This window comes from Mytilus californianus, unplaced genomic scaffold (genome assembly GCF_021869535.1).
Source record: "Mytilus californianus isolate M0D057914Y unplaced genomic scaffold, xbMytCali1.0.p SCAF_11, whole genome shotgun sequence".
NCBI lineage: Eukaryota > Metazoa > Mollusca > Bivalvia > Mytilida > Mytilidae > Mytilus > Mytilus californianus.
The window spans coordinates 20928485-20941319 of record NW_026262593.1 but is presented as its reverse complement, the minus strand read 5'-3'; the positions used below and the strand labels follow the sequence as shown (position 1 = coordinate 20941319).

General features: G+C 31.5%; 2 protein-coding genes across 2 annotated transcripts in view; one reads left to right on the top strand and one right to left on the bottom strand.

Moving 5' to 3' along the window:
• The window catches only part of LOC127719723 (uncharacterized), a 164002-nt gene that overhangs the window by 74277 nt on the left and 76890 nt on the right, over positions 1 to 12835 (top strand). Inside the window, exons 100-115 of the mRNA XM_052225961.1 lie at positions 550 to 710; positions 1437 to 1610; positions 1907 to 2116; positions 2431 to 2473; positions 2783 to 2946; positions 3726 to 3887; positions 4116 to 4374; positions 4960 to 5129; positions 5552 to 5725; positions 6685 to 6894; positions 7343 to 7385; positions 9512 to 9675; positions 9914 to 10075; positions 10453 to 10665; positions 11570 to 11612; positions 11908 to 12074. Coding sequence (XP_052081921.1) covers positions 550 to 710; positions 1437 to 1610; positions 1907 to 2116; positions 2431 to 2473; positions 2783 to 2946; positions 3726 to 3887; positions 4116 to 4374; positions 4960 to 5129; positions 5552 to 5725; positions 6685 to 6894; positions 7343 to 7385; positions 9512 to 9675; positions 9914 to 10075; positions 10453 to 10665; positions 11570 to 11612; positions 11908 to 12074 — 2519 coding nt within the window. The remainder of the gene's footprint in view (positions 1 to 549; positions 711 to 1436; positions 1611 to 1906; positions 2117 to 2430; positions 2474 to 2782; positions 2947 to 3725; positions 3888 to 4115; positions 4375 to 4959; positions 5130 to 5551; positions 5726 to 6684; positions 6895 to 7342; positions 7386 to 9511; positions 9676 to 9913; positions 10076 to 10452; positions 10666 to 11569; positions 11613 to 11907; positions 12075 to 12835) is intronic.
• LOC127719724 (uncharacterized) lies at positions 7667 to 8812 on the bottom strand. Its single transcript, XM_052225962.1, has 2 exons — positions 8597 to 8812; positions 7667 to 8190 (listed from the first exon to the last, which is right to left on the bottom strand). Exons 1-2 carry the CDS (start codon positions 8775 to 8777, stop codon positions 7766 to 7768), a joined length of 606 nt encoding a protein of 201 aa, XP_052081922.1. The 5' UTR covers positions 8778 to 8812; the 3' UTR covers positions 7667 to 7765.

Here is a 12835-nt window from a genome sequence, read left to right as displayed (position 1 = left end):
CAACCCGACCAAAGAGCAGAAAACAGCCAAAGGCCATCACAGCAAGAAAATCCTGCATACATTGTTATCAAAAACTTACTGTCGATAATATATCTTGAAATGGAGTCATGTCATGGGAAATTTTGCTCACTATTTTGTTACCAGGATGTATTCTGCTGAAATTCAAAAGAAAAACATACATAGAGAATCTGCCATACATTAAAATTATGGAAAAAATATAAATAGATTCTTGATCGTGCATTTCAGCATTGTAAATGCAATTGAAAGATAAGATTTTTTTGGCATGAAAGAGTATTTTTAGCCTTTTCATATGAAATATATAGAGAGAAGTAAATGTAAACCTAGTAAAAATAACATGAATTAAAAAAATTTATGTCAGAGGTGTATTTCAAATGTATTTTTTTTGGAATATTAATTGATTTTTTTATATTGCATTGACTGGGGAAAATCCATAGAAGCTACAAAATATTAAGGCAATGTTAAAAATGTGTCAACCTGTGTAATTTAGTTCTGTAGGATAGTGGATCAAATTTCTTATTTAATTTCCAGATACAAAATAGAAGATTTCATTGGTGAGGGAGCTTACTTGATGGATATAAGCTTTTCCTTCTGTTTAGAGACAGGAAGTTGTGAATTTACAGAGACTATCATCCAGGGTGTCAAGTTCCCTAAAAAGAAATGTACATGGGATGATACATATAGAGTGAAAGGTAAAAATAATTTACAGAGACTATCATCCAGGGTGTCAAGTTCCCTAAAAAGAAATGTACATGGGATGATACATTTAGGGTGAAAGGTAAAAATAATTTATAGTTGTGTGCGAAATATCAGACTGTCTTTCTGTGGGAGCATGACAGTGGCCAAGTGGTCCTAGTAGTTTATCTACTGTATCACTAGCCTGTCAACAAAAGTTTTAATTTAAAATTATTTCTCTATTTTTAGCTCACCTTGATGAAAGGCCAAGTGAGCATTTCTCATCACTTGGAGTCCGGCATCCGTCGTCATGCGTCTTGTCATCATTTTTTGTTACCTTTTAATAAAATGTTCTCTTGAAACTAAATGGCAAAATATAACCAAACTTTGCCACAATCATTATTGGGGTATAAAAATGCGTCCTATGACTGCTTGTTAACCAAGATGGCCAACATGGCCAAAAATAGAACATAGGGGTATAATAACATTAAACTGCAAGTTTTAAAATTGAGAATGGAAATGGGGAATGTGTCAAAGAGACAACAACCCGACCAAAGTGCAGAAAACAGCTGAAGGCCACCAATGGGTTTAATATCTTGAAAACCGCTATGAATAGAGAAATCTGACAGTGGCAAAAATGTTGACATCTACCAGCTGACTATTTGCCTTATTTGACATTAAGAAACCAACAATGAATCAATCAATCCATTTATTTATTGTGTAAATCTGATATTTGATTTCAGACTTTTCACTGGATCAGTGGAGTAGGGAGAGATCTATTGACACAACACAAGTGTATGCAGCTTATTACATCTCAGAACTTCTACAGAACTTGGACTTAACCAGATACTTTCAATCAGCACAATGTAGCCGATCATCGTCTCCATATGATTCACCAACCAATGGATGGAAAAAAGGTAAGCTGATTTCATTAGATCAGTCAAAAACTACAGAACCTTATTCTTAGAGGTTTATTATGTTACCCGGTATTGCTTTTTTTTTAAATGAAAGATTTGTAATAATGTTGAGCTAAGAAAAAGTTAATTTTGAAAAGATTTCTTAAAAAAGCCCTGAATATGTCTGAAATACTTGTTAATGAAAATATAGTATAATTTTCCAGAAAGTCAATTCAGATGGAAAATTCTTTTAAACTTAAGATAAAATCTCAAGACTGGTGGTTCACATGTATGTAAAATTCACTATCTAATTTCAGAATGCTCTGACACAGAAGTTGTAGCTATCTCTACCAATCCACTGACTTGTCGGCTGAAGTCAGACTGTGCTGCTATCAGCTGTTGTTTGGATGAAGATTTTATCAGCAAGACATTTGAAGTGGTCTTTGAGATAGATGACTGTGAGAGAAAGATATACATTGGAATAGAAAAACTGAAGTTCTATATTCCTCTACATGACTTTGAATTTGGTAAGATCGTGTGAATAAAAGGAGATATACTTTTTGAATTTTTGCATTATTCTAAATGTTTTTCTGCCATTCTTATTTGATTCACTTTTGTAAGATGTTTGATGAATTAATTGTAAAAGTACCTGTCCATGAAGTCAAATTTCGGTCCTACAAATTCAAGGTTTTAAGCAAAAACAATAATTTGATAATCCAACCAAGCTTTTAACATGTTATAGATTATCATCAGACTTTCAGATATAATCCTATCCAAGCATTATAGTCTATAATCTCCAAAACATACAGATTTTAATACATGTGTATATATTTTCTTTCAGATAAATGGCATGAATTCAGTTTAGTAAAGACAATCCGTATAAGGTGAGATATAGAAAGTTTGCTAATGTTGTTAGGTTGTTGTCTCATTGATATTAGCCTCAAATCTTTTATGGATATTTTGTCATTGATGAATAAAAAGATGGCAGAAATAAATAAATTGTATAAGAAAATAAGATATTGGGGATTTGTTTAATTTTCATTCTCTCATTTACATTTTTGAAACAAATTTTTTCGAATTGAAAATAATAATTTGACCATTTCATTTTAGAATCAGAACCGTTGTTTATGTAAGACAAAAAATATGTAAATGAAGAATTTTGAATTCTAACATTAGGTTAACTATTCATTTAGGTACAATATATATGACCTATGGAGTGAAGGAGTATACATGGTATCTTTGGAGATATCTTCCTGCTGGGAGATGTATAGTAGTTGTGCATGGACCCAATCTGTACTGGACTATGCCAGATTTAAGAAGCAGACATGTGCCTCACAGATGGCATACCAGAATGCAGGTATTTATATCTTGAAAAGTAATTCAACAATGTTATAATGAAGTGAAAAATGTTTCAGTATTTTGAAATGAGCATTTTATGTCTTGAAAATTGATTCATCTATGTTATTATGAAGTGAAAAATGTTTCAGTATTAGGAAAAAAAGCATTGTATGTGAATTTGGATTTTTTATACCTTCCACAAACAAATTTATTTGGAAGTATATATGAATCACCCTATCAGTTCACCTATCCATCTATCTGTCTGTGTCAGTCCAACTGTCCATGTGCTACATGGCTAGATGAATATTGATGAAATTTTACAAAGTTGTAAAACACTGCTTCTGGATGTACATATAGGAATATCTTATCGTGGTAAACTTGTGAATAGTTGTCTCATTGGTGATCATACCACATGTCCTTATTTTTATATATATGTTAAAGGGGAGATAATCAAGTTTACTTGGTTCAATATTGCAATATGTGGTAATAGTCTCTTGTAAGCACAACTCCTCAATAGTCTGAGAGATATTGAAGAAACTTTACATAAATGTTAAACACTACGTGTGCATCAAGAAAAGTTATGCCTGTCATTCATTATATTTTTAGTTTGTGAATAATTTCTGGTGATGTAAAAGATTTCTTTGCCACAAATTGAATGTTTTGTTATTTCTAAGATAAATTTTAAACAATACAAGATTCTTAATGGACCCAGACATGATATCTAGTAATCTTATAGGCATTTCAGAAAATACAACGTAATACCAGATACATATATAAATAAATGCCATTTTATTTCAGGCTTCTCTCTCACAACTTGGGCTACTAGTAACAGCATTGACAAGGATGCCATGAATGAAACAGATCTCACACGACTCTATGATGAACTGGACGTTGCTTGGTATCTGAAGAACACATGTGACTATGAAATGTCACCCTTTATAGCTAATGGATGGAATAATAGTAAGTTACATTATAAAAGTAGACTTTGCATTTATAACTAGTGGTCAGATATAGTTAAAGAATGGAGACCAAAATAAGTTTAACAAACTTTTTTGTTGGTCTCTCTACCTCATTCCGATGTCTATTTATTAGAAAAGTTTTATTTAGAAAAAATAAAAATTGTGGAAATTTTAAGGAGTATTCTTCCATTATTATATGATTATTCATAACAAATATATTTTGTTTCAGCTTGTAGTTCAACCATTAACAACTTACCCATGTTATCCAGTGGTACTTCATGTTATATATCTGATGTATGTACAAATGTACGATGCTGTGTTTCCGTACCATTATTGGGTAACCATACATTTGATTTCTCACTTAATTTGGATGGATGTACACAGTACATGGAGATTAGTTTGGAGAATTACAAGGAACAATTCATGTTGAGGGACTATACCTTTGGACAAGAAGATTATTTGTGGATTAAAGGAGTATTCAGACTCAAGTAGGTGTTGTTTTTAAGTTATCTTCTTATTTCAAAACAACCTTTTTTGACAAAATTTTGACTTTGTTTGTCTCTATACCATAATTAGATAGATTGTACATTAAAGGAAATATATTGATATGCTCAGATTGAATTTTTGTTTTTGTTTGCGAATCTTTCATTTTGCTAAGAAAATTTCCCAAAATATATAAAAATCAAATTTTGAGCTAGTTTCATTTTAATAAATACAACATTATATTATTACCTGTACATGAAGTGATATTATGAACACTGGAAAAACTTATACTGTTGCCTATAATTTCTTACATCCACTTCATTTTAACTTTTGTAAATAGTTGTCTCATTGGCAATCATACCACATCTCCTTTTTTACATTATAACACAGATGTGTAAATAAATTAATGAAAAATTGTTTTTTCTTTTTATATGAAATAAGAAAAAGGGGGTTAAGTAATAAGGTCACCTTGGGCTTCTTTCAACTGGCAGTAAAACCAGTAAGAATTTAATTCAAAGGATCAATTTATAAAGGATAACTATATAACTCCTTCACACAGGATTACCTGCTTTTATTATTTTTCTATCCAGGTACACAATAGATGATTTGCAGGACCAGAATCTGTACAGGGTATCTGTTATGTTTGAGGTGTGTACCACCAATGGTGCACCATGTGAGTACAGCCTCACAGTAATGGACAGTGTTGAACTACCAAGGTCATCATGTCTTCCAGAGTGGGGTTATGGATATGCTGAAGTTGGTAGGTTTACTTTAATCTTTTTTTCAGTTATTATCACAGGGTATGAATAAAACTAGATTTGGGGTAAGCATTAATGAAGCAACAACCCGACAACACAAATAAACAAAAGGCATCTAGAGGTCAAAAACAGTCTTCAACAAAAGACACAGGGAATGCGCTTTCAAAAATGGGTTACCACATATAGACGCAAATTTATTTCACTAGATTTTCATTGAACTTGACCACCACCCATAGTGGAAATTTCAAAGGATCTTCCCTTAGTCCTGTGAATGTTTTTATGGAACAGCCCTTAAGTCAATAATAATAATAATAAATGCCTACCAAAGCACCTAGAGACTGAACATAACATGGAATGCAATCATTTCATATCTTTTATGTAAATAAGTTGCTGACCTAACAAAAATTCTATTCATTTATTTCAGGTTTTACAAAAGAACAATGGAAGACAAGTCGAGGTCTTGAAGATGATGCTACACTGAACTCCTGGCAGATTGCCAAGTTATTGGAAGAAACAGAAGTTGCTCTTTACCAGAACAAACCTCGCTGTAATCATACAATTGGTGACTACCAAGGATCTGTAGATGGCTGGGTTAACAGTAAGTAAAAATTCTTGAGGTTTTGGAAAATAAACATCGACAGAAGTCTTAAAAAAAGCAAAATTCTTCCAAAAAGAATTGAATCAAAGCATAAAATGAAGATAATCTCATAAATCAGGCTGCATATAGAATAAAATGTGACCTTTTCCATCTCAACTGTGCCATTAATTAGATCAAAACTACTGAATTATTGCCCCAATGTTTGTTTACATGATAAAGTTTGTAATTAGGTCGGTTTAAAATGGAACCACTATTGGTAAGTCAATGGTTTTTGGTTGCAGTTGTATGAGCACTTGCACATCTCAGTCATGTATGAGATCGTATAACCCTGTCCTCCTTGTCATGCTTCATTGATTTGAAACTTTTGTGTGGTTTACATGTTAAAGTTTTTGTGTTTAGAATAGTGTAAGGGGAACTACTTCTGATAAGTCAATGATAATTGATATGCTTTTGTATTAGCATTTCTTGGCCCTGCACCTTCAGGCTTGGTTCATTGTTATGGAATGTTTTGAATAGTTTACATATAAAAGTATTGCCATTTTAACTTCAATATTTGCATTTTAATATTAAAATTACATACTGGAAAGACACAACTCAGTGCAAGTGTATTTCAGCTAGCACCTACCTTATATTGGAAATGATGTAAAATAAAGCAAAAAAAAGCATGAGTTGAAATTCATCAAGAAATCATCAACCAGCCAGATTAGTTGCAAATAATCAGAAATTTGAAAATTGACGTATAAGTTGAATTTTCAGATTCTTTTGTTTTAAAAACAAATATATTAATTGTTTTTTACAGACTGTACACTAGGAGTATCCCCTGGTGTCTTGGATGGAGATATTGTTTGTTTAAAACCTTATATCTATGTTTGTTTACAGACTGTACATTAGGAGTATCCCCTGGTGTCTTGGATGGAGATATTGTTTGTTTAAAACCTTATATCTATGTTTTTTTACAGACTGTACACTAGGAGTATCCCCTGGTGTCTTGGATGGAGATATTGTTTGTTTGATTGGTAGTAAATGTTCTGAGGTGTCCTGTTGTGTCAATGACCCTGAGACCATGAGTGACTTCAATGCCTACCTAAGTCTGGATCCATGTGAATTCACCTTACTGATTGGAGTAGAGAAATACAGCTTCGAAGTCTCTCTAATTGGCTTTGACTTTGGTGAGTATGGAATAATATTTTTTGTGTTGTCATTTTTTTGTACTTTTGATAATTATCTTTTGTTTGATTAAAAAGATTTTTGTGAAATACTCAGCAACCCAATGACACAAAAAACTGATAGACATCTCTTGGTCAACATATATTCTTTAAGAATGAACAAGTGTCAAACATTAAATTACCTTGAGTCTATAAAATGTGTTACTAGATTTGAATGAAACTATGAAAGATCTGCCAGCAATACCAAAATGACAAAATCCTTTAGATATAACAGAAGACAACTAATTATTTTTGGTAATTTTAGAGAAGATTGTCAACCTTTTTCATAATAATGTTTTTTTTTTCCTGTAACTAAATAAATCTGTTAAGGCTGAAACTTGACTAGAAAAGAAGGTTAATTCACTGTATAGACAAATTATTTATAAGAAATATTTATGTGTTATATTTTCAGAGAGGAGTTATGAGATAGACCTTGGTGGTATATACAAAGTCAGGTAATTATATCATTTAAGTAACTGATCACCTTTAATGCCAAAGCCTATGACATTAGTGGCGGCATTATGTTTTCTGGTCAGTCCTTTTGACCATTCAGTATAAGGTAAAAATAATTGGTACCATATGAAGTTGTGCTCCCATTAACTGAACATGGAAATATGATAGTGTGAGCAGGTCATGATGTCCTATAGACATACATTCTTGTTTCACTAGTGTATTTTTTATGAAAGACTGTTAATTATTAAAATGACTTCCAAATATTTCGTAACTGTTTGAAAAATATACAAGGCTATAAGTTAATCCTAAAATCCAGCCATTTAATTACAAGTTTCAATAAGGTCTTGATAATATTTTAATTTGCACAACTTTTGTCATTAGTTCAAACCACATGAATTAATATGCCCATAAATGAACTTTTAGAACCTTTAAATAGGTGATCAAAGAAATTTTCAGTGGTAAAACCAGCTCCTGTTTCAATCCAGACATGATCCTTTTCCTTTACCCTGCAAATCACAAACTGGGTAGTTTGAATACTTCCAGCTGATGACCCAAGGGAGATAATTTGCTGAGCTTTTACAACATTATCAACTCTAAGTTCTGTATCTATACTTTTTCCGCCATGTGTGAGTGTTGTCCAAGCAAACATGAAGACACCTGATACAGGGGATACAAACACACCATCTCCAGAGTTGAAATCGGCTCCTTCATCAAACTGTATCTCGTTGAATTTCACGATAGAATTTATGTTCAGTACAGTATCAGATGACAAAGTCGCATAAAACATTACGTGTTCTTCATTCTTTCCTGAAAAAATAAAAACAAAAATATGATTTATAGAAGCAAAGAATACAAAAAAAACCTTATAAATGTACCATTTTAAGTGATAATTGAACTGAATTATTTTTTTATGACTACTTTTGCATACGGCAAATTACAAGACATTGAATTTTGGAGAAAAAAATATGAAATCTACAATTTAGTATTTTGAAAATTATCTAAATTAATTTAATTGCTGGGTGAATATTTTCTAGGATAGAGATTTTGTTATTTGTTTTACAATGTATGAAATATTTGCCACTAGGGCTTTAAGCAACCAACAATCAATCAATCAAAATAATGTTTCATGAAAACTTGTAGGCTACTGTTTTGAACTGATTTAATTTTACTTTAATACAGGCATATTTAATATCAATGAATATACCAAACTTACTTCTTGAAAGTTTGTTTACAGTCTTTGTTAAAGTTAAAATCCTTTGCTCCATTCTGGCCATAGAGCTTTGCAAGAATTCTATCCTACCTTCGACATCACTGTCATTTTGAATAGAATTTGATAATGGAACTATGTACACCAACACAAATAGAATTAGTAACCTTTTAGTGAAAGACGTCATTGTTCAAGCTCATTTTATAAAACTTTGTGAAGAAAAATAACAAAATAGCACTTGAAACCTACATCTATATTAGTTTACCGTCTGCTGTTTTTAGATACTTTCTTGTCAATAATTAGTTTTATAATAGCTTCAAACACTTAATATTTCATTAGTTACAACTATAATTGGAGAAATTTAATACACTACTTTCTCTAATTGAGGCATTAAGTGTATTGTACTAAAGGCTTTGAATCCATGTAAACATGCTTATCACAACTTTGTATTATTATTTTTTATTACCCAAAACTTTTTTATCTATTTTTTTATCATCTTTCACAGAAAATAATCATTTAATTGAACTCCACCTTCAAGGCCACTTTAACCCTTATACTGTTTATCATAAGAAAAAAAAAAAAAAATTGTGAGATGAGGGTATGGATAAAAAGAGATGTGTGGTATACACCTATCAGGTAGCAACCCAGTGACAACGACAAAAACAACCCAACAGACATCTGGAATTCTACACTAAGTCTTCAAAATTGATAAATGATTGTACAACATGTAAATGAACAAAATTGAATTCAGAATGATATTTGGGGGTGTCCCATTCTAACATGAACAATGTCATATTATTGTAGTATAGATATGAAATATTGTAAAATTTCGGTCAAACTGAAGTGTTTTAATTTCATGTATATTTTCTGATATTTATAGTTTTGGGGTATTGAATTTATAATTAATTTGTTTTATTTTAGCTTCTCTGTGGATGATCTGATATACAGTGGAATGTATGTGGTCAACATGACAGTCAGTATCTGTTGGAGTAGTGGACAAGATTGTCAGTTTGTGTCACAAGTTTTCCAGAATACACTGCTACCTAAACATACATGTGATACACAGACAGATTTTGCTCAGTCAGGTAAATGATAAGTTTTATTTAATGGATAAGAAAGGATATTGAGTATTTTGCTTGACATAAAATAGGCTGTCACATTAAACCGTTGAATATTTTAATTTCTGACACAAGCAGAGGTAATTTTTGATTTTTAAAATTTGAATTTATTACTTGCTAAATAGATTAAATTTGTGCAGGTAAGTCAAAATTCATTAAATAGTCCTGATGCCAAAATATGAAACCAATTGGTGCTATCTTTCAGGATTTAGTTATACCAGCTGGCTTACCACTACAGGATATACAGATGCCACACCCCTCACAGGTGATGCCCTAGACGACCTTGAAGAAGTCCTTGACATTGTCAAGTTCTATGAACCTACTGGTTATACTGTAGTTAATGCCAGTAGTAATGGCTGGAATAATGGTAAGTACATACACATATGTTTCCATAGGAATATGACATGGTATATAAAAGTTAGGTCCCCTGTACTAATAAGTCACCAGGTTTGAAATGTATCAAGAGCTTCTCTTTCACACTGCAAAAGTACTTTTATTCATGGGGTACCAATTTTCGTGGTTTTTGTGGATGGATTTAACCATGAATATAAGAATATAATGAAATATAACAACTGCTGCCCAAATCAAGACATGGAAAGATCACTTTGTAGGTTTGACATCATGGATACAGGCCTATAATCTAGAGAATACATCAAATAGTTTTCTTACTTAAGGTATAACTTTAATCAATTATGTTCAAATAATGTAATAAAAAAATGTTAAAATCCATAGTATTATTTTCAGAATGTGCATTGGGCATGGTAGAGCTACCAGACATTTCTCCTGCAGCAAATTGTACTCTTCAGCCACATTGTACTGCTATAGACTGTAGTATTTTCTCACCAAGACTTGGCAGGAGTTTCCATGCTGCTGTAGATATCGATCCTTGTCATGCACGTATGATGGTGCAGATAGAAAAAATGAACTTCAATGTGGGACTTCTGGAAAAACAATATGGTAAGAAATGTAGAGCTATTATTACTTCATTAATTTCAGCTGACTGGGAATGTATTAATTAAGGGAAATTCTTTTTTTGAGATGGGATAAATCTTAACAGTGTTTCCTAGTCTTCTTATAAATATAACCTTATAATTACATTACATGTATGTTTCATTAAAATTCATAATTTTGATTAGTTGACAACAATCCAGAGGCACTCCAAAATCAAATTTGATTTCCGTATAAAATACAAAAGCTATGACTAGTGCTATCCATGATAATGTTAAAACAACGCATAGAAAAATAAATGAAAAGCTTGATATTACTCTTAATTTCATGGTTGTAGCATAAATATGTAAAAATTGTGCACACATTTTTAGAATGAAGTGCTTTCATGCTTCATACAAAATGTGCTTAGGTTAATGCTTTTACATCTCAATAAAATTATAAAAAGAAGCATTCAATTCTTAAATAAATGAACTAGTTTTGTTTTGATTTAATTGCACCTTTTTTCCAATGATATTGTAATCTGTGAAATTGTATCATTGTATGGAGTAAAGTCTAAAAAAATTAGATTTACAAAGTAAATATACCTGCAGTTAGTTTAGCTAACCTATAGTTAATAATTTGTGCTGTTAGTTTTAGGAATTAATATTATACCCAAAAAATACAGCAAACAATATATATCATGTACTTTTACTAAAACCTAAATGATTATTGTGCAGAGGCTTATTTTATGAGTTAAATGTAAAAAAGGTGTACCAAGGTGTTCCAAATGTGTACCATAGGTGTACCATATGTGTACCAAATGTGTACTATAGGTGTACCAAAGGTGTACCATATGTGTACCATAAGTGTACCATAGGTGTACCAAAGGTGTTTTATGACATAGTTTTGATATGCTCTTCCTGTTTAATTTCAGGTGATTTGTGGCAGGTTTGGCTTAGAGGAGTTGTAAGAATAGAGTAAGTTGTTCTTTTCATCCCCATGTTGTAATTATATCAGAATGTATTTGATTCAATATTTGTGATACCAAATAGATAAACTTGCTGATATGATATTAAAAACCTGAATTTTTTTCTTTCTTATTGAAGATCTGAAATTTTTTCAGTACATTAAATTTATCACTCATATACTTTCTAGATCATTTAAAAGATGAGCAAAGATTTCCAAAAGATTATCATTTTTTTATATTAATCATTGGATTAAGTGTTGTTCTATTAAAGTATGTGTATAATTTGACTTTTTGAACATTTATAGCTTCACCATCAATAACTTACCAAGTGAAAACATGTACTTAGTAAACTTGAACTTGAGTGTATGTTTCGAGTCATCAGGAGCATGTGAAGTTGGACCTGTGAACATTTTCGTCAACACTTTACTGCACAAGAAAAGTTGTGACTTCTCCAGTGACTTTGTAGTTACAGGTATGTTGATGAAAACATGCTTTAGTGTACACAATGAGTTTATATAAATGTTTTCTAGTTAATCAATCCTGCCTTTAATTTATCAACAGCAAAAAAGGCATCTTCTTACAACTAAATTGAAAGATCTTGGTCATTTTCCAGCAAAATTTAAAAAAAAGATAGTAACTCTTTTTTAAATTGTTTGAAAATGTTTTTGTGTAACTTGATCCATTTTATATACATTATATTCTTAAAGTCGGTCAACAATTTACCCCCCCCAGATTTATGTTGCTGAAACATCAGTGTTCTTCATCTGCAAGCACTACTACTTACACTGCAGTACCATTTGTTTGGTTAAGCCTAGTAGAATGTTTACATTTGGTTAAGCCTAGTAGAATGTTTACATTTGGTTAAGTCTAGTAGAATGTTTACATTTGGTTAAGCCTAGTAGAATGTTTACATTTGGTTAAGCCTAGTAGAATGTTTACATTTACTTTTACAGGGCTTATGGTCATAAAACTTTACTCAGTACTGAGGAGTGTAAAATTTGCACTTGAAACACTAAATCCAGTATTTTATTTGGTTGAATTCCAAGTCTTGAGTAAGATAATCCTACTAATTTTTATGACCGAAAGGCCAGGTTTTTGTTTCATGGTTGACATGTTTTTGTGGTATCCTATTGTACACTTCATGTCCCTTTATTATTGGTACAGAACAAGGATCCAGGGAGTAATCAGCTAATATCATTCTGTAATGAAGTACATGAGCTATTTGTATGCAGT